Here is a 22,243-nt window from a genome sequence, read left to right on the forward strand (position 1 = left end):
TCTGGAACACCCTTGGGGGCAGCTGAAATGCCCTCCTGGGCTTCAGGAATAGGCTCAGTAGCCAAATTTGGAACGCCCTCAGGGGCAGCTGAAAAGCCCTTAGGGGCTGCAGGAATTGCCTCAGTAACCGACTCTGGAACGCCCCCAGGGGCAGTTGAAATGCCCTCTGGGGCTGCAGAAATAGGCCCAGTAACTGACTCTGGAACACCCTCAGGGGCAGTTGAAATGCCCTCTGGGGCTGCAGGGATAGACTCAGTAGCTGACTCTGGAACACCCCCAGGGGCAGTTGAAATGCCCTCTGGGGCTGCAGAAATAGGCTCAGTAACTGACTCTGGAACACCCTCAGGGGCAATTGAAACACCCTCCAGGGCTACAGGAATTGCCTCAGTAGAAAGTAAATCACTGACCTTCCTCCTCCTCCGTTTACAAGGTAGCTCTGGGATGAGCTTTGGAGTTGACATTGGAGCGGACTTGAGGGCTAGCGCATACTCAGACATCTCTGCGAGGACAGCTTCAAACTCAATTGCCTGTGGGATGACTGTAGCATTCTCAACCAGCTCAGGGAAGACCGGATTTAGTTTGGTTACTTCTGCAGTGACTGTGGTTGACTCAGTGATGGCTACAGCATTCCGGACAGCTCTCTTCCTTCTCAGCCGGCGCTTTTGTGTGGGAGACAAAAGAGGAAGCAGATCTTGATTCAGTGAGGAAGGGACGGTGGGATGGTCAGTGGTGGAGGATTTTGGTGGTGAAAGGATTTGCCAGTCTTTGCGATGATGCACATAGTTGGAGAAATTCCAGAAGTCTAAAATCCTCAGTTGCTCAATCTCCCACTGTGGCAAGGGGTCATCCAAGCAAAGATTGAAAGCATCCTTAAGAGCCGCATCGTCGTACTCCAAGCCCCTGGCCATAGTCCAGAAGAATTGGGCAAAACACCGCACCTCTCGGCCCTGCTGGCGAAGCGAGGCCACACACTGCTGTAGTGCCAGCCTCCCTTGAGCAGTTGCAGGAGGAATTATTTTTATACTCATTCTGCTGGGTCCTTGTTTTGGGGCGGGTTCGTAATGTCAGGGTTAGCAAGAAGGGACCCAAATGCAGAGTGAATAAGACAGACAAATATTTATTAACACAGGTTCAGGGGTGCACAGGGGTGAACAATCTTGAGCTCCAATCCAGCTAAAAGAGAATTGTGCCTCCAGAGATGGACAATCTGGAGAACAGTACCATACATATGGCCAAACCAGGCAGAAGACTGAGGGGAATGCCAGAGCAGAAAATGCCAGAGCTAGCAGTCAGAGTGACGGGATGCAAAGCAGGCCAGAATCAGAGTTAGAATCTCAGCACCAGGCTTGGTTGGCAAGCTGCCCAGGAGAACCAACAGGCAGGGAGTCTCAGGCTGGGAGGTCAGGACTGGAGGGAACACACAGCACAAACATACAACATTCAAGACCACACGACACTAATCAGCACAACACAGGGAGAAACATGTAGTATGTAAAAAAGGAAAAAATAAAATACAAAAAAGCAAAACAAAAAAGGTAAAAATGAATATCTGAATTTAAACTATAAAAAGTAAAAGTATTAAATCCAAATAAAACAAGACTAGAAACAAGACAGAAGAACTACTAAAAATAATATTTTAAGTAAATATTAGCAAGAAAGCTAAAAGGTATAAATAAAGAACAAAAGCAGCAAAACTGCAGCAAGGATACACCAAACTACAAGGCAGGACTGGAATATAGAGCAGCAAGTGAGCACTGTCTCTATGACACAAGACGAACCCGCAAACACTGAAGGAGAGACAGCACAATATAAAAGGGAGAAAGGTAATGAGGGCCAGGTGAGCACAATTAGAAGAAACGAGGACAAGACAAGGGCTAAACAAGAGGGCGTGACCAAGGGAAACAAGGAGGTGGGACCACAGGAACACATGGTAGACACAAACAAAGACAAAGCCATGTGTTAAGACACAAGATAAACAAAGAAACATTAAACAAAGACAGCACAGACAAAGCTGCCAGGGCAGAGCCCTGACACCTAGTTTCGATTCCAATAAAAAATAAAAGTCAAAACATTTTTATTGTGTGTTTTTACAAAGCTTCCTGTTGCAGTTAAATAACATAAGCAAAAATCAGCAGCCTACAGAATACTTAGGCCTAAAAGGAACTTTTAGGTTTTAACAAAAATACCTTTTAGCAAAAACAACTAGACTGATATAAATGTCATACATTAAATTGTTAAAGACAAGTAAACAGTAATAAAATAGGAACAAGCTAATAAATTAGAAATGGCGTAAATTTATACAACTGAACAAATTGCAGGTGCAGAAATTTAAAAGCACTGCATAGTTCTCTTTTCATAAATAAAATGTACAATAATCCGCATTAAAGTTCCGAAAGATAGTCAGTCCAGATCAGTGAATGATTTTTTGTTCTTTGATTAATGTCAGGCAGAACTTTTATTAGGCTGCTGTCTCTTTAACACAGAACGCACGCGGATCTAAAAGTACTGTTACCTTTTTTTTTCTGTTTACTATTGACGCATTTATGTGCATATTGGGCGATAAATGTGAAAGAGAAGTCAGATCCAGCCCGGAACAACCTTTTCTCCAGTGGAAATGCACTGAGTGGTTCGAGAACAGACACCTGTTGTTCAATGTGCTCGCGCTTTAGATTGTGTGCGCTGCACGCAAACATTGCTCAAGTTCTTTCCCTTCCTGCGTTTGAATCATTTGATTTCAAACTTTAAAATCACATTAAAATGCGAATGCAGAAATCATTAAGTGCAATCAAAATGCACATGACTATCAAATACACGGTTCTTGGAAATTTGGAACCGGTTTTCGATACCCAACCCTAATCATGTGACACTGAAGACTGGCGAAATGATGCTGAAAATTCAGCTTTGCTTCACAGGGATAAATTCTATTTTAAAGCATATTAAAATAGAAAACTGATATTTTAAATCACAATATAATTGTACAAAATTACATCTTTTTCTGTATTTTTGATCAAATAGATACAGCCTTGATGAATAAGAAACTTTTAAAAACATTAAAAATCTTACTGATCCCAAACATTTGAATGGCAGTGTACCTTTAACTCAGAAACCATATAAACATCAAATGGAATTGGAACATTGATTTATACTAGATACAAAAAAAACAAAAAACAGACAGACTGTTATAAGTGAGTGTTATAACCTATATGTTATAACAGGTTACAAACATTATTAAAAAAAATCAAAGTCAAATATTAAAAGCAGGCGAAAAACCTTAGAAACTAACTGAAAACAAGTTTAATTTTAGGTTGTACTAAAATAACTCAAAAACTGAAATTTGAAGCTAAATAAAGATATAGATATAAAAACGAATAAAATGACAATTAAAAAACTTAAACTGAAAATGAAAATAAAAGCTTGTTTATAGTATTAATAAATGCTGTATTAGTAAATAAATAATGATTGTGTGAATCTGAATGGATACTTGACCTACAGCTTGCCTGTTTTCTGTAGCTGCTTTTAGTATTTTGTTTCATTCTGAACCAGAAGAATCTGTCCTGTTCACCCCGTCCTTTGTTGATTTGCCTTAGAGCTGCAATGTTTAATAGTTTATGTGTAGAGTAACGAATGGTCAGTTATGTGGATGGTGGACTTACACAGGTCAGGAGGTCACAAACAGGTTGTGAAATTTGCATTACAGGGTCACAAACGGGCTAATGTTACAACCAGAAATGCGTATGCACGTCCTGCAGCACTTCAGCACTCCAGATATTGTGTGAGAAATGAGAGAAGCGATTTGTGGTGAAATCGAGAAACGCGTGCGAGTGTATCTATCAGTGGTGTGTAAGTCAAGCTGCCATAACAGAAGGCTGCGGATTGCAGCGTACAGTAGCCAGACAAACACCAGCAAAACAAAGTGACAGTGTTTACTGCTAGTGTTTGGACTGGGCTAATTCACAGTTCAGAGATCTACGAGGAATGCTGTGTAATGCCCTACAAACATCACTCGCGTTTCGCTCTCTCTGGGTTCGCTCTTAACCAAAATCAGCACACCTGTTGCTAGGAGACAAAGAAGTTCTGAACCCATCTGGCATAGACTTTCCTAAATGTAAGAGTGTGTGTTAGAGATCACAATTGAACGGGTTAAACACAAAGACGCACACAAAGGGCAACAGAGTTTACATTTGCCGTAGGATCTGTTCATGTGTTTTATTTTCAGAGAAAGTCACTTGTACCTTTCACCCAGGGCTTTTATGTGGATAAAAAGGCTCAGTGGAACCAACACACCAGCTTTATGAAAAATAAATTACCCTGTGTTTTTAAAAGAAAAATGGTAAAGGAACATTCTGGCTAAATTCTACTGACAGCATCTGTTGCAGGCTGTCAATTATCATAAAGAAGAAAAGTCTAATGGCAGCTGTGCTGGAGAGGTTAAAAGCACAAATGCAAGGCTATATTTTGTTAAGCACTTTTCTAAATGACGATTTTAACTTTGGGCTACCATTTTGTACATGCCTGTTGTAGAAAATTACCCACTTCTTGCCAGACAGGTTGAAGAGGCTCTAACCTTGCCCTTACGAGCCTGTAGGGGATGTCAGGCACTAAGCGGGGAACCTTTATTCATTCTGGTTATGGGTTAAGGTTGAGGTTTTGCTCTGGAAAAATTATTTTTGATGGTTTTCTTGTGAGAAAAACATGCTAAAGGGCCCTATTTTTTTTTTTCTTTTTTTTTTTGTAAAGAAGTTTTTTTTTGTTTCATCTTTTTGTGGTTTGTTTTGCATTTATGCACTTGCTTGCAGATGCTTTTATCCGTAGTGACTTAAATTACCTTCAAGTAGGCCACTATAAAAAAATTATTATTTATAAAAAATATGTAACTGTTTTATTTTTTTCTCAAATTACGTTTTTCAGTTTTAATTTTTCTTGAGTCCTTTTTCTGTTTTAATTTTTTCTAGGCTCTGTTTTAATGGTTAAATTAAAAATGATCATTCAAAAAACGTGTATAATTAATCAAAATCATGAAACGTACACAATTTAACAGCAATTTATTAAAAGTTAAACAAAAATACATTTTTAAGGCCTATGAAATAAATATTCCTTAAAAATAATACTTTAATAATAATTGTAGTACTAGTAGGGTCAAAAGTTTACATCCCCTTTCAAAATCTGCAAAATGGTAATTATTTGACCAAAATAAAAGGGATTAAACAAAATACATGTTATTGTTTATTTAGTACTGACCTGAATAAGATATTTCACATAAATGATATTTAAATATAGTCCACAAGAGAAAATAATAGTTGAATTTATAGTTTTCATCCCCTTGATTCTTAATACTGTGTCCACAGCTGTTTTTTTTTTTTTTTTTTTGTTTAGTGATGGTGGTTTATAGGTCCCTTGTTTGTCCTGAACAGTTAAACTGCCTGCTGTTCTTCAGAAAAATCCTTCAAGGCCCACTAATACTTTGGTTTTCCAGTGTTTTTTGTGTATTTAAACCCTTTCCAACAATGACTGTATGATTTTGAGATCCATCTTTTCACACTGAGGACAACTGAGGGACTCATATGCAACTATTACAGAAGGTTAAATGCTCACTGATGCTCCAGAGGGAAATATGATGCATTAAGAGCTTTTTGAATTTAAAGATCAGGGTAAATTTAACTTATTTTGTCTTCTGGGAAACACGTAAGTGTCTTCTAAATGTAAAAATATGATATTTAGGCAAAATAAGAAAAATGTACACACCTCCATTCTGTTCAAAAGTTTTCACCCCCTGGCTCTTAATGCATCGTTTTTCCTTCTGGAGCATCAGTGAGTGTTTGTACCTTCTGTAATAGTTGCAGTTTAACTGTTCAGGACAAACAAGGGACTCGTGAACAACTATCACTAAACAAAAAACACAGCTGTGGATCATTCAGGTAACAGTATTAAGAATCAAGTGTATGTAAACTTTTAAACAGGGTCATTTTTCTAAATTCATCAATTATTTTCTCTTGTGGACTATATGTAAACATATTTTATGTGAAATGTCTTATTCAGGTCAGTAATAAAAATAAACAATAACTTGCATCTTATTTTGATAAAATAATTAACTTTTTGCAGATTCTAAAAACTGTAAACTTTTGATCTCAACTGTATCATTACATTAAGTAATATATTTCTGTCACAGTTAAACCAAACTTTTATTTTGACAGGTTATTATGCAGACCTTTAAGTTTAAGTTGTATATGACAATGTTTATTCTCAAAAGAGACTGTAAAATGCTCATGAAGTGACTAGCAGTTCTAGAGATTGTTCATGTAGTTCTATATTGAAGCTGCAGAGGCACTTGAAATAGTATTTTTGCAGCTTAATATTCATAGACACTACTCTAAATCACATTCTGATTTAAGTAGACTGACCTACTTGTGATTTATTCAACCAAAATTGAGCAAATTCCGTGACATTCCGCGCTATATATTAAATTCAATTTTTATGACTGGATTTTGCGATCATAGGGACCTATTCAAGGGATACATTACATCAGTTCATGCGTTCCATGGTCTACCTTTTAAGTTACAGGAACGCATTTCATTTAATGAAAAATATAGACATTATTTCTACTGTTTTTACTTTGTCTTTACAAATTGAAAAATGAGTCGAAATATAATATATGGTAAATCAGTAGATTTTAATCTGTAATATTCCTTCAATGAATCCTTTCACGCATATATGTGGCCCTGGACCACAAAACCAGTCTTAAGTCGCTGGGGTATATTTGTAGCAATAGCCAAAAATACATTGTATGGGTCAAAATTTTTCTTTTATGTCAAAAATCAGTAGGAAATTAAGTAAAGATCATGTTACATTAAGATTTTTTTGTAAAATTCCTACTGTAAACCTATCAAAATGTAATTTTTGATTAGTAATATGCATTGTTAAGAACTTAATTTGGACAACTTTAAAGGTGATTTTCTCAGTATTTTGATTTTTTTGCACCCTTAGATTCCAGATTTTCAAACAGATGTATCTCGGACAAATATTGTCTTATCCTAACAAACCATACATCAATAGAAAGCTTATTTATTGAGCTTTCATATGATGTATATATCTCAGTTTTGTAAAATTTAACCTTATGACTGGTTTTGTGGTCCAGGGTCACATATATTAGCTTTGTTTTGTGCAGCATGGCTTAGCATCAGATAACGTTATTGTGAAAAACAAGATGGCTGACCTCGGTGACCCTCAGACCTCACGGTGGGTGATTTTCAGTGCTGATCAGAGATGTTTGTGTACTGGTAAAGTTTTGCTCTCGTCGTGCTTGTCTAGAGAGCGACCCTGTTGTCTGTATACCCTCATGAGTGTGCGGCTGTGTGCGTACGGCTTTTGTTGTACGGTAGCCTGAGGCTGTATCTGATGTGGACTGAAGAGTGAAGAGTAGGACACAGCACAGTGAGAACAGAACAGAGGGGGTGAGAGAGGTACACATCATGGTATACGTGTGTTTAGAACTTGTAGCAGTTCTTTCACACATGCTGTGTGTGTGTGTAAGAGAGAGAGAGAGAGAGAGAGAGAGAGAAAGTATGTATATTGACCTTATTTAAACAACTGGTTGCCCAGCCTCCTGGGTCTGAGTGCTCTCCATGTGTATACCTCTATTTATCCCTCTTTCTCTCTCTCTCACTCACACACACACACACACACACACACACACACACTCAGGCATATGTTGTGTAAACACTGCATCGGTGAACAGGCCTCTCGCTGTGACCAGTAAGCACATAGAGCATGTCAGCACGAGTCCACGTTTCGGGGCCAGAGGCCACAGTGTGTGTGTGACTGTTTTTGTGTGACCTTGAGTCTCCTCCCCACCCCCTCAGGCTCGGGTTTACCCACACACACACACACATACACATACACATACACACACACACACACACACACAATCATACTCATGCATGCACACACACGCACTGGCTGGCCCTCACCATAGCAACCATAGAGCAACACAGGGAAACAACTTGCCAGCAGCGGGTTGGAAGGAGAGAGAGAGATGGAGAACGAAGGAGTGGAGAAAGAGATTGAAGAGTATAGGGGAAGGAGACGTGAAACTTGAAGGGAAATTCAAGGTTTAAAGGGTGTGTGAAAGGAGGCAAAGCATGATGAAACATGCAGCCTAAGGTTCGACAGTGGGAAACGTGCCTCTTCATACCAAAACATGTGGCGCATGTGCTTTGTTATACATCTTCCTGCTGTTTTTAGACCATCTGATTCTGTTTCTTTCAGCCCGCACTGCAATGAGAAACAGTCAGAATGAGACGTCTTTATTTAGTCCTCAATATGAAAGGCAACCCAGGGAGGCTATTTTTGCCCCTGCTAGCTTTATTCCAGCTATGGGACATGTGACTGTTCTTAATGTCAGCAGTTTAATATAACCAGTGTCAGGGAAGAGAGGTTACAGGAGTGCAGGGACAGTCATCTTGTGAAATTTCACACAAATACACACTGTGGGTTTCTTCGGGCCTGCAGATGTGATGAGAGGATGAAGGAGGAGGTTTTACTGTAGCTGCTTGTGTTTAAAGAGATGCCACATCATTTTTGCGACTCATTCAGGAGTCTTGGTTTTTAAGCTTGTTTGTTTTCTGTTGTCCCTTTCCTGTTTTTTTTTTCCTCGCAGCACGCTGTCGCCTCTCTTAGCTTTTCTTTGGGATTAAAAGAAGAAAAGCGGCAATAGAGCCAGGGATGTAGTCATACAAAACATAAATGACGTCCCTTTCCTTGAAGATTATGACTCATCATGACTAATTGTTGTTTCTAAAGTGGCATGAGAAAAACAGTTCTAACACATGTACTTTCAGAAGTTTGGTCTCAGTAATTTTTTAGTGGAATTAATACTTTTATTCAGCAAGAATGCATTAAATTCATCAAAAGTGACTGTAAAAACATTTATATTTTACAAAAAAATAAATAAATCAATGAATCTTCATTAAAGAATTATGAGAAAATTGTCAGGTTCTAAGAACATACAGTTGAGGTCAAAAGTTTACATCAGAATCTGCAAAATGTTCATTATTTTACCAAAATAAAAAGGGGTCATACAAAATGCGTGTTATTTTTTTATTTAGAACTGATCTGAATGAGATATTTCTCATAAAAGACATTTACATATAGTTCACAAGAGAAAATAATAGTTGAATTTATAAAAATGACCCTGTTCAAAATGATTTTCAACAATGACTGGATGATTTTCAGATTCGTCTTTCCACACTGAGGACAACTGAGGGATTCATATGCAACTATTACAGAAGGGTTAAACACTCACTGATGCTCCAGAGGGAAAAAAACGATGAAGAACCAGGGGTGTGAACTTTTAAACATAATGAAGATGTGTACATTTTTTTTATTTTGCCTAAATATCTTTTTCTCATGTAGTACTGCCCTTCAGAAGCTACAGAAGACAAAATAAGTTTACTCTGATCTTCAACTTCAAACAGGCTCTTAATGCATTGTGTTTCCTTCTGAAGCATCAGGGATCGTTTGAACCTTCTGTAATAGTTGCATGAGTCCGTTAGTCTTCCTCAGTGTGAAAAGATAGATCTCAAAATCATACAGTCATTGTTGGTTCAAATACACAAAAATGCTGTAAAAACAAAAAACAAAGAATTTGTGGGACCTGAAGGATTTTACTGAAGAACAGTGGGCAGTTTAACTGTTCAGGACAAACAAGGGACTCATGAACAATCATCAAACACTGGATCATTCAGGTGACAACATGGTATTAAGAATCAAGTGTATAAAGTTTTGAACGGGGTCATTTTTATAAATTCAACTATTATTTTTGTCTATTATCTTGTGGGCTATATGTAAACGTCTTTTACGTGAAATATCTTTTTCAGGTCAGTACTAAATAAAAAAAATAACATGCATTTTATACGATCCCTCTTATTTTGGTAAAATAATTAACATTTTGCAGTTTTTTTGTGCACCAAATCAGCATAATAAAATGGTTTCTGAAGGATAATGTTACATTGATAACTAGTGTAATGGCTTCTGAAAATACTTCACAGAAATAAATTGCATTTTAAAATATATGATTTTTTTTATGAAGTAACAATATTTTTTTTACAAATTACACTTGTGTTTTGTATAAAAACATTTAAATACATTACAGACAAATAGAAACGGAGATAAGCTGTTAGGGCTGTGCAATTAATCGAAATTCGGTTTCGATTTCTGCTTCAAACGATCATGAAAATGCAGTAATCGAGATGAAACGATTATTGCGCCCCATTCTGCCCTTTTACCAGTGGTGCGCTTTCGCGCCTCCATAAAAGCCAAATTTCACATGCAAATCAGCTAAATCATGTAAGGTGGCTTTCATAAAATGGGACGTCATTGACTTATTAATGTTTCTTTGATGTTGTGTTTTTAATAGCACGTAAGAAAACTTGCGCTGTCCTTTGTTAATGCGCTCCGAGACGGAGCGGAACACGGACATGAAAGTTATCTTTTAGCTCAAGGTGCGCACCTAAACGGTCAAATACACGCAAAAATATTTCAAAATGAGGGGCTTGGTGATTATTCATGTAAACTCTTGTCAGTTATGTCTTAAATGAACATAAACAGTTGAGAATGAAAATACGTGCGTAACAGTGTAATGGGTCCGTGTGGTTAAAGCGGCAACACATAATATTCCTTTTGGCGTCTCTGTGCCTAATATGAATAAAATGTAAAAATACGTTTTATACAAGAAACATTACTCACTGCTCTTGAATGAAGGACGTTTTTAGTTTTAATAAGAAACAAAGCATGTTTAACTATTAGAGTGAAGACATTGTTTTATTTTACATTCAAATTCAATTTCTGTAGTATTGTTAGACTACTTTAGACTTGCATAAAAGTATTCAGTATTTTTAAAGCACTGTTTGTTTTATTTGTATCTTTTTCTCGCTGTATTGCTATCTTTAAATTAATCACTATGTAAAGTTTTGGAGCCTGTCATAATCGTTTAAATAATCGTGATTACAATATTGACCAAAATAATCGTGATTATGATTTTTACCCTATAAGCTGTGATTCTTTAATGGTTGGAATAGGGGCGGTTGGTAAAATCTTTTGAATGGCAATTAGAGAGGAAGAGAAAGAAAGGGTTCAGGGATCTGGAAGTCAGCGATAGGCTGAGCCACAGGCCTTCAGAAACTCCTTGAGGATGTGGCGCCTTGTTGCTGCTCTAAATGTCTTGAAACTGAAGCTGTAGCAGCGCTCTGAAACTTTGCTGAGGCTGCAGCGTGATCATGGAATTTCCAAAAGTCATAAATGTTCATGGGCTGATGTATCATCTTGTAAAGTGATTTTACATTATAATGCATCATCCTGACTGTTCAAGGTTTTGGAGACTTCATTTTACATCATTCCAGATTGAGTTAAATGTATCTGGTGACCTTAAAGTAATTATAAAATCAAAATTGACACTGTTTACTTTAATAATACATGTTTTGGTCCCATTTTGCATGATTCATCAGTGCTCTTTATTCTAAAAAGAAATGTTTGTCTTTATAATCTTTAATCAAAATGTAATTACTGGCTCCATTATGTTATGGAACGTCCACTTTTCTGGATCCAGTCAGTTCCCAATAGAGTACTGAATATTTTGTTTTACTCGGTCAGAAATATATCATAATTTGAAAGGAAAATGGATTATGAACGTGGTTTCATGTTGATTTAAATCATATCATAACATCATTAAAACAGTAGAGGAAAAATCACCTTTTGACGTTGCCCAGAGTTTGCCGACAGTCTGATTAGATTGACTGGAAGGAATAAGCTCTGTTTAGATCTTGCACAATGTGCAAAACTAGGGAGCACACATTTAAAACAGACCTATTGTGCCCATTTTTACAATTTGTAATACAAGTCTTAGGTGTCTCCAGAATGTGTCTGTGAAGTTTCAGCTCAAAATATCCCACAGATAATTTATTATATCATTTCGAAAATGCCTATTTTGAGCAGAAACGCTGTTTTCATGCATGCCTCTTTAAATGCAGATGAGCTGCTGCTCCCTTTTTCCAGAATAAGGCTGTGCCTTTACAGCTCGTAACTCAGATACTGTGTCAAAAAACTTGTTTGGTTTTAATTACTATTGCGCTGAAATCATGCGTTTTAAACGATGCTCGTTTTCAAACACATTTGAAGCACATTCATAGAAAGTGGCTGTCACATAGCATGCGAGCACTAAACTAAGTTCTCTTTCATGTCTTATTGCGCTTAAACAGTACACACAAATACACACAAGTTTATGTTAGAAAAGTTACCAAAAAAGTTGATTATGTCGGTGAAAGTAAACAGCTAGGAAAGAAATTGCATGTTTATTTGACATCTGTGTGGCAGCAGAGTAATATAATATACAGTAAATAAATCAACAAATCCTTATCTGTATCTGTGCAGCCAGTGACAGAGCAGTTAGCATGCTTTGCTCAAACTTTTGCCATTCCCTTAGAACTGGTACACTGTTGTTGCTTTCAAAAACAAAATGACAATGTCATGGATGGAAACGTGCAGATAAAGGGGCGGTACTCTTATAATAATCACCTTCCTATGTCACAGGGGGAGTGAAATCTGAACGGCTTGTTTTTTCATATACTTGCACAGAAAGGCTTACCAAAACAAAGTTACTGGGTTGTGATTTTTTTTTTTTTTTTTTTTAATTTTCTGGGTTGATAGATGCACTTGGGAACCGATTATAGCACTTAAATGTGGAAAAAGTCAGATTTTCATGATATGTCTCCTTTAAAATTCTGGGGTCTGTTTCTTTAATTAATATATTATTTACCAAGGACGCCTTAAATTTATGAAAAGTGACAAAAGTAATAATGTAAGTACCACAACTATTTTAAACCTTGGTAATAATCTTGATTATTTCAGACTTCTTTCAAAAACATAAAGTTACCAACCCTAAGCTTTTAATGGTAGTTAAAGTTGAGCTAGTTTTTGTGTGAACTTGGCAGCTCTTTTTACACACACATAACGCAGTCTCATTTTGTTTTTCCTTGCACACACACACACACACACACACACACACACACACACACACACAACAAGATTTAATTGTCTGGTTGGGTTTGTAGCTGTTACCAGAGGTTGTGGACTCTCACCACTGAAATAAATCTTGGTGTTGGCAGGGTCAGTTGAGCCCTTCACCTTTTTCAGGCCTGGAAGCATAAACATGACCCCTGCTTCTGAGTCCCCCACCGTCTCAATACCCTGACCCAGACCAAGCCCACAAAATGTGGAGTACAGTATATTTAGTCCTCACCCTTCTACCTGGAGGTCTCTGTCTGCAGAGGACTGTTCACCTCGTTCTCAGCATTCACAGAAACAAGAGCGCTTAATGGAAAAAACATTGTAGAAAAGCAAGAGGTAAAGCTTTCACGCAAAGTGACCCATAATGCTCCATTTAACTTTTTTTTTTCTAGTAATTGAATGTGTCCTTTTACTCATGCCATTTTTTTAAGGCAATCTAATTTACTTCAGAAATATAGTTACTATGGTAACACATTACAGTTGATTAACATTAGTAAATGCATCATGAACTAACAATGAACTGCACATTTTTACAGAATTATAGAATCAGGATTAAAAATACTACTCTTCATTGTTAATTCGATAACACTTTACAATAAGGTTCATTAGTTAACTGCATTAGTTAACATGAACTAAAAATGAACAATACTTCTAGCATTTAGTAATCTCAGTTAATATTAGTTTCAGCATTTACTAATACATTATTAAAATCACAAATTGTCTTTGTTAACATTAGTTAATGCACTGTGAACTAACATGAACAACATAAACATGAACAAACTGTATTTTCATTAACTAACATTAACAAAGATTAATAAACAGTGCAATAAATGTGTTCATAGTTTGTTCTTTTTTATTCTTTTTAGTTCATAATACATTAGTTAATATGAAAAAACTTGTCAAATTGAATAAAATAAACCATTAAATGCTAAAAGGTTTTTTTATTTTTGTAAACTAATAACCTGTATATTTTGAAACTTGGTGTAAAATGTTACCACAACTATTTTGAAACTAAGCGTGCCCTTTTGGTTTAATAATTTTCCTAGTTACGCATGTCTCCAAGTGTAATAAAACCATGCTGTCCTAGGAACTACATGAACCAAATCCCACCATCATCCAATTCTTCCGTTGTTCCCTAATTCTCCTTTCCCCTCCGTCTATTTCTTTTTCCCCTTTCCACAAATACCTGGCTCTATTCTCAAGACCTGTCAGTTTATATGTGAAGCATGTTTTTCTCATTATTGTGTTGCTGTAGTTGGCTTGGTCCTTCCGTTACCTGTGAGCGGGTCATCTCTCTCTCTCTCTCTTCTCTTCTCTTTTCCCTTCCTTTTTTGCGCTCATTCCCAGTTTCTCTCTCTTTTGCAGCATTGGGTCAGTGTTTGCCAAGCATAACATTTCAACAGTAGAGAGATTGTTAGGAGCCTGTGTGCTCAACCTAAGTAACACCCTCCCACACATGCATGTCAGCGGAATAGCTTCCCTCTGTTTGTGAACTCCTCACCTGTCTGGGAAGCTTATTGGCAGGCCAAGCGTGTGTAGATATTGCTGGACGGGGCATTGCATTGCCACTTTGGCTCCCTGTGTCTGACTGAGGTTCGTGTCGTTACACCCTGGCGTGCTTGCACCAGGAAGGAAAATGTTTTTGTGAAAGCTTTTTGTTCTGTAAAGACTTCAACAACCTCCCAGAATGATGTGTTACATCTAATTATTCACATTTTAATGGGTTTTTCACTTCCCTATTTCCATTTTAAGAAGATGAAAGTCTTGTTTATACTGTTTTAGCAGCAGAAGTAGAATGTCTTTCATGGTTTTGTTTTTCTTTTCTCACCTTTCTACCCGCTCATTTATTTTTTCCTTCAATTCGGTTTCTGTGTTTTTTCCCTTACTCGTGGCTTGAAAACGTGTCTTTATGTTCCTGTCTGGATTTTAATTACTAGCTAGAGTGTGTTTTGAATTCGTCCTGGAAAAAGTGGGCTAACGTCTGATATTAATGTGCACGGATGTGGATTTGGGAAGTAATTGCACATATGCAAGTTCTTCGAATGGAAACGCATTGAGGGAAATAATTGTGATGCAATTGGATAATATTGCCGCTTGACGTGGTGGATGTCCAGTGCTTCCAGATCAATACATCCTGTTAAAATATCTGCGTTTGGCTATAGAGTGCTGCAGGGATGACATAATGTTGTAGGCCAACCCGGAAGTTACCAGCATCATGGTTACTTTAAAAAAAAAAAAAAAACACACACACATAGTATACTCTGTCTTTTGGATTACTGCAGAAATTAAGCTCAGTGACCAGCAGCAGTTTATGAAAATTCATTAGAGAGGTATTACTGATGCATTTTTGTGTATTGAGCTTGACCTGTGTATTGAGCTTGACCTTATTTCAGACATTTAACCAAGAACCCATTACCTTTGGGACCATGTACCTGACGTTCAAACCCACCAACTTATTTCTTCCCTGTTTGGAAGAGATGTACAGTGGCCAAAATTATTAGAACACTTGCATTCTGACCAGCTAAAATATGGTTTTAAGTCAGTTGTTTTTATCTTTTGCTGTAGTTTGTCAGTAGCAAATATCAGTTTACATTTCCAAACATTCATTTTGCTATTAATTGTAATAATCTAGCAAGATTTGTGTTTGCACAAGGAGTCTGACAACAGCCAGTGCTCCACACAGAGATCTGATCTCATCATCTTTGAGTTTGTCTGGAATTACATGAATAAACAGAGCAAACTGAGACTGACTAAATCCAGAAGAACTGTGGCAATGTCTCCAAGATGCTTCAAGAAACCTACCTGCAAAGCTACCTGAAAAACTATGTGCAAGTGTACCTAAGGCAGAAGCTGCTTTAAGTGCAAAGGGTGGTCACACCAAATGTTGATTTTATTGAGTTGATAGAAGTTAATTGATAAAGAAAATCTATTTATGACATTTATTCTTGACAGCGTCCTCATTTTACAGCCTAAAAGTGCCTAAAACTTTTAACAGTACTGTCGGTTTGCAGGTAGGTTTCTTAAAGCATCTTGGAGACGTTGCCACAGTTCTTTTGGTTTTAGTGTGTCTCTGTTTGTTCTGTTTCTTCATGTCATTCCAGACAGACTGGATGATGATAAGATCAGATCTCTGTGTGGAGCACTGGCTGTTGTCAGACTCCTTATGCAAACAAAAATCTGACTGGATTATTACAATTAATGGCAAAATGAATGTTCGGAAATGTAAACTGATATGCCCTACCGACACACTACAGAAAAAGATAGAAATAATTGACTTAAAACCATTTTTCAGCAAGTGAAAATACGAGTGTTCTAATACTTTTGGCCACCACTGTATATATAAAACAGTTTCAGTGCAGTTGTCTTAACTTTAAAATGTCTGATGTCATGCTTCATATCATTTTATAGTTTTCCTAGCAGTGTCAGAATGTCTAGGATCATTAAAAATCTCTGCTCATCCTGCAATGATCATGACTCATCTTTTCTTTTTTAACAGCTTGTTGGCTACAATGAGAAGCCAGTGAACCTGCAGATGTTCATCGGGACAGCGGATGACCGTTATTTGAGGCCACACGCGTTCTACCAGGTTCACCGCATAACAGGAAAAACTGTCGCTACGGCAAGCCAGGAAATTATCATCACCAGCACGAAGGTTCTCGAGATTCCTCTCCTTCCTGAAAACAATATGACTGCCAGGTACCTGCCAACAGCGCTTCACTTCAGCATCAATCTAGATTCTCTCTCTCACACACACACACACACATAAGTACACATTTGTTTTTCTATCATGGTGAGGACTTTCCATCTGACTTTTGTTTCTAATATGATTGTATATCTACTAACCTACCCATCCCTAAACACAGAAAACTTTTTGCATTTTTACATATTCATTATTCAGTACAGAATGATACAATTATTTTCATTGCGGGGACTGTCAGTTGCTCACCACAGTGTAGATGGGTTTAGGTAAAGAAATTTGTCTCCATAGTGTAGTAAAATGCACACAAACTCTAGAAGTGATATTTGAAATGGCCCACGGTTTCATAACCTAACTCGAACAGAAAACAGTTGACTTTATTGGATTTGGATTAAATATTTGGAGTCATGAGATTTTGAAATCATGAGAAACTCTTCACATGTCATCACAAGTTGATTTTCAATGTTAGAGAAGAATTTTTCAAAAATGTGTTTGTTCATGAGTAGAATGAAACCTTTACACACACATCTGCAGCACTCTTGTGACATATACACTACTGTTCAGCTTTTGTGCTCAGTAAGTCTGCATTTGATCATTATATCTATTTTAATATATTTAAAAAAGTCTTTTATTTATGTGATGACAAAGCTGAACTTTCAGCGGCCATTAATTCAGTCTTAAGTGTTACATTATCCTTCAGAAAGTGCTTTATTATGCTGATTTGGTGCTCATTATTGCCAGTGTTGAAAAGTCTTATGCTGCTTAATATTTTGTGGAAATGGTGATTTGTATACTTTTAGTATTATTTGACAAATATAAAGAAAAACATTTATTTGAAATAAAATTTAATCAGTTCTTGTTATAAATTGAATGCATTCTTGCTAAATAAAGGAAAATAAAATATCTTGCTGACCACAAACTTTTGAACAGTAAATTGCAGCTATTTATAATTAAATGTACGATATTTATAAAATAAGTACACTTTTTTATGTATTTTATAGAAGCCTCTTCTGCTCACCAACCTACATTTATTTGATCCAAAGTACAGCAAAAATAATTTTAAAATAACCGTTTTCTATTTGAATATATTTTAAAATTACTTTTTTCCTGTAATTTCAAAGCTGAGTTTTTAGCATCATTACTCTAGTCACATGACACTTTAGTAATCATTCTAATTCTGATTTGCTGCTCAAAAACATTAGTATGTTGAAAGCATGAGTACATTTTTTCAGGTTTCTTAATAATTAAAAAATGTTTCTTGAACAGCAAATCAGCATATTAGAATGATTTCTGAAGGATCATGTGACACTAAAGACTGGAGTAATGATGCTGAAAATCAAGCTTTGATCACAGGAATAAATTACATTTTAAAATATATTCAGTTATTTTAAGTAGTAAAAATATAAAAAAATGGTACTGTTTTTACTGTACTTTGGATCAAATAAATGCAGGCTTGGTGAGCAGAAAAGACTTCTTTAAAAAACATTACAAATCTTCCTGTTCAAAAACCTTTGACTGATAGTGTATGTGATTTAAAACGTAATTTCTGATTTAAAACAATAATATTTGCCATTTTGTCACGAACCTCGATTTCTGTGGCACTTCAATTAAAAAAATACTGCTTTGTTAGCAGTTATTTATTAACTGCACAAAAAGAGAAAGTGACTTGGAGTCATTAGAAATCATTTAAACAGATTTACTTGATTGGGAGGATGATGGAATGGATACTGTTACGGATACTCCTTTCTGATGTGTTTCTCCTGCTGTGTTTGTCAGTATTGATTGTGCTGGGATCCTGAAGTTGAGGAACTCTGACATTGAGCTGAGGAAAGGAGAGACTGATATTGGACGGAAAAACACTCGGGTCCGTGTGGTGTTCCGGGTTCACATCCCACAACCCAATGGAAAAGTGGTCTCACTGCAGGCTGCTTCAATTCCAGTGGAGTGCTGTAGGTTTTATACACATACACAGAGAAGAAAAATATACTTATAATACTGTTTAATGTAAACTGATGTCTTATCTGTATTTGTGGTTAAATAGCCCAGCGCTCAGCACAGGAGTTACCTCAGGTTGAGAAGGCCAGTATTAGCAGCAGCCCAGTGAGTGGAGGAGAGGAAATGGTCATCACTGGCTCCAACTTCTTCCCCGAGTCAAAAGTCATTTTCCTGGAGAAAGGTCCTGGTAAGAATCAATGGGGGTTCAAGTGCTGTTTCTTTTCTGTTTTATTGGCTCTCTGGGACACTTGATCAATCAGTTTTATTTAATATGTTTTTCGTTTTTTTGAGAGCGTGTAGGTAAAAAGAAAATGATATTAACTTTTATATTTAAGAATCAAGTCATAACTAATTATTTCAGGCAAACAGTTTACATTTATATAGCTATGCAAGTTTCATATCTCTTGGGCCTTCTCTTCTCACATCTTTTTTTTAACTTTATACATAATTTAAAGTCAAATCAATATTTTGTATCCATTTATTTATTAATTTAGTAAGTAGCTATGCACTTACCTGGATAATGTATAGTCAGCAGGTCATATCAAAATTAACCCCTTTTAGAGTGATATTAGATCCGTCCACTTAGTATTGTTACTTGCTTTTGGTCAGTACTAATTCCTTTTAGCTAGTTGCTGCAAGCTCTGCAAACTGAGTATGTCTACAAATGTCTTCATCATTCACTGTGAGCAAATATTGCCTCCTCACCTGTCTTACCCTCCAGGTCACAGTTATACCTGGACTAATCTCTGTCTTAGTAAAGCTAAACCAGCCTTATTCTTGAAAAAAAACGCAAGATCAGGTGTTTTTTTTTGTTAATCTCTGTCTAGCTTTGGGAAACAGGAGCAACGGGTAAAATGTGAGGGAGTGTCAATTTCTCACTTCTCATTTGAGAGCAAAATTTGATTGTTGCTCGTCAAACCAGAGTGATTTATCTTCGCTTTATCAGCAATTTGACCTCCTACGATTTCCCTTCTCCTCTGGGTACACTGTGTGTGTGTGAGAATGCACGCGCATATGTGTGAGTGCAGTTCAGCATGAACACACCTGCACACCTACACACACAAACAGCACTGCACTCCACCAAGAGCTCACTCAATACATGCATATAGATGTATACACAAATGCACTTTGCACACACCTATATCCACACACAACACACCATGAATACACGTGCAAGTGCATTGTGCACACAAATACACACCCTCATTCCCTATGCTTACAAACTTGTCTGTTCCCCCTCACCCCCCACCCCTTATGTTCTCTCTCTCTGTCCACACACACACACACACAGGCTAGATTTATGGTTGGCCGTATTGTGGCGTGTCAATGTTGTTCGAGAGCTCACCTGTAGACCTTAGCATCTGCTGTAAGGATGACTCAGAGGTCAGCAGGGTTGCTCTGGCTGCAGGCACACTGCTGTTCATTTGCTGGATCCAAGACACAAGTAATAGCTTACTGTGTGTGGCAGACAAACGTTGTGTTTCCTTATCTTAAAAAAAAAAATCATTGTTTTCACTACAGTCTGTGTATGTAATGCATTTGAAACATATTTTTGCATTATGATAGGTCCTTAATAATACACATTATAATGCATTTTTTGTTTCATAAAGCATTTTTGTACAATCAAAGCTGTATATTAAAATGCTTACCCTACATATTGTTGCACCTCTAAGGACTGTGATGTGTTATGTTTTCTGTTATAATGCCATCTGTACATGATTAATGATCTTTTTGTAAGGCCACAGTCAGCTACTAATCATGTACTTAATTTTATAATCAAGTCTTTCATTTCATTAAAATAAACATTTTGTGGATTAAAATTAAAGTTTTAATGCACTATAACAGAATTACTTAAATGTTTTACTATGAATGACTAAAAATCTAACTTAATTAAGTGCCTTGGGCTGAAAGTAAATGCTGCTTTATATCTAACTATTTAACCATTTATTAAAAATATGAAGAAATTTGCTTTATTTGGATTTCTTTTTTGTTTTGTGATAACTTGCTGTTTTAGATTTTTAGGTTGCCTTTTTTTTTAAAAACTGGCATGGGGCAACAGATAAAAATTACTCGAACTCTGGCTTATTTACAGTATTTGACTATAGATTAATGAGAACTATCCCTATTGAAATAAATAATAACAAAATGAATAAATAAAAATTGTGAAAATCTAAATATTCCCATGTTTCACACAATGCATCTTGGTGGCTTTGTTTCTCCTGTGTTGGATAAGACTGGTTGGGTTATTATTATAATTTCTTTCAAATTCAAGCAACCCACTGAGTTGTCAATTTTAAATATATTTAGTTTTGAATGTTGCTAGTTACGTCTACCTGGCAGATGACTGAAGTTCATTTGTTACAAGTTTCTCTGTCTCTCCCGTTCAACACACACGGCTGCCATGTGGCTGTCAGTCTGAAGCCTCAACTTTGAGTCACACTGCTTTCAAGAGGCTTTATTAGACTGACTTTTTGGGGTTAGACTGTGTCATGATCCCCAAAAGCGCTCTGTCTGTATGGATTCTTGTTGATCCTTTGAGTCTCACTGTGAGCTGAAATAGACCTTTTACACAATGAACAGAGCCCTCAGAGACGGTCTGTCATCTCCAGCAGACAGTCTCTCTTTTTACTTCCTTTTTTAATTTATTTTTTCTCTCTCTCACTAACCCTCTTGCTCTTCATAACATCAGGCATGATAGAAAATCAGTTTTTCCTTGACTCTTTCCAGTATCACTTGTGCGCTCTTGTTTAAATTCTTCGATAAGCAACTCTTCTCACTCTTTCTTTTTCAATCTTGCTCATTTTTTCCATCGCTCGGTCGTAAGTAATGAAACACAAGTTAGGACGAGCCCCAGATGAAGGCAATGAATGAAAGGCATTCTGGGAATACGAGTCTTGGCCTGCCTTGAGTGTATTTCTGAGTGTATGTGTGTTTCTAGTTTGAGACAATGACACACTGACTCACTCAATTGGAGTTTACACATGAACACACAGGGCTGTTCTAACCCAGAGAAACACCCTTTGGAACTTACCTCTCCTCTAATTGGCTCCCTGTAAAGTGGCAACCCCTCAAGGCAACCTGTATGGTGATAACCCATGTTTTTGTTGCATTGTATAAAAATGGAAAGTCCTGAGATGCTAGAACAAGCAGGGTGGAAATTTGGCTCTTATGTCTAGCCTTGAGCAGCTCTAGGGGAAAGTTCATATCTTTTCAAGCAGGAGCTTATCAGAGAGTGTCTGTTTGATCTGTGAGAATGTAAGATGTGTTTTAGTGAAATCAAATATGTTGTTAAAAGTGCACTCGTTTAATATAACATTGGTTTTGTGCTTTATACTGACCAAGCAGCCTCACATAAACTGTTGGTTACTGAAGTCAAATACTGATGCCCTATTTGCAGTAAGCCATTAAATATGTATCCAGCAAGTGAAAATGTGCAGTGACTTTTAGAAAGTTTTATTTAGTTGCTCATGTGTTCTGAACATGTGAGCCTTAATA

At 36.8% G+C, this 22,243-nt stretch overlaps 1 protein-coding gene across 1 annotated transcript in view; it reads left to right on the top strand.

Annotated features, from left to right (window-relative positions):
- Positions 1-22,243, top strand: part of nfatc3a (nuclear factor of activated T cells 3a) — a 103,741-nt gene that overhangs the window by 50,846 nt on the left and 30,652 nt on the right. Inside the window, exons 4-6 of the mRNA XM_073836081.1 lie at positions 16,553-16,752; positions 18,530-18,702; positions 18,795-18,935. Coding sequence (XP_073692182.1) covers positions 16,553-16,752; positions 18,530-18,702; positions 18,795-18,935 — 514 coding nt within the window. The remainder of the gene's footprint in view (positions 1-16,552; positions 16,753-18,529; positions 18,703-18,794; positions 18,936-22,243) is intronic.

The sequence above is a fragment of the Garra rufa genome, chromosome 3 (genome assembly GCF_049309525.1).
Source record: "Garra rufa chromosome 3, GarRuf1.0, whole genome shotgun sequence".
Classification (NCBI taxonomy): Eukaryota; Metazoa; Chordata; class Actinopteri; order Cypriniformes; family Cyprinidae; genus Garra; species Garra rufa.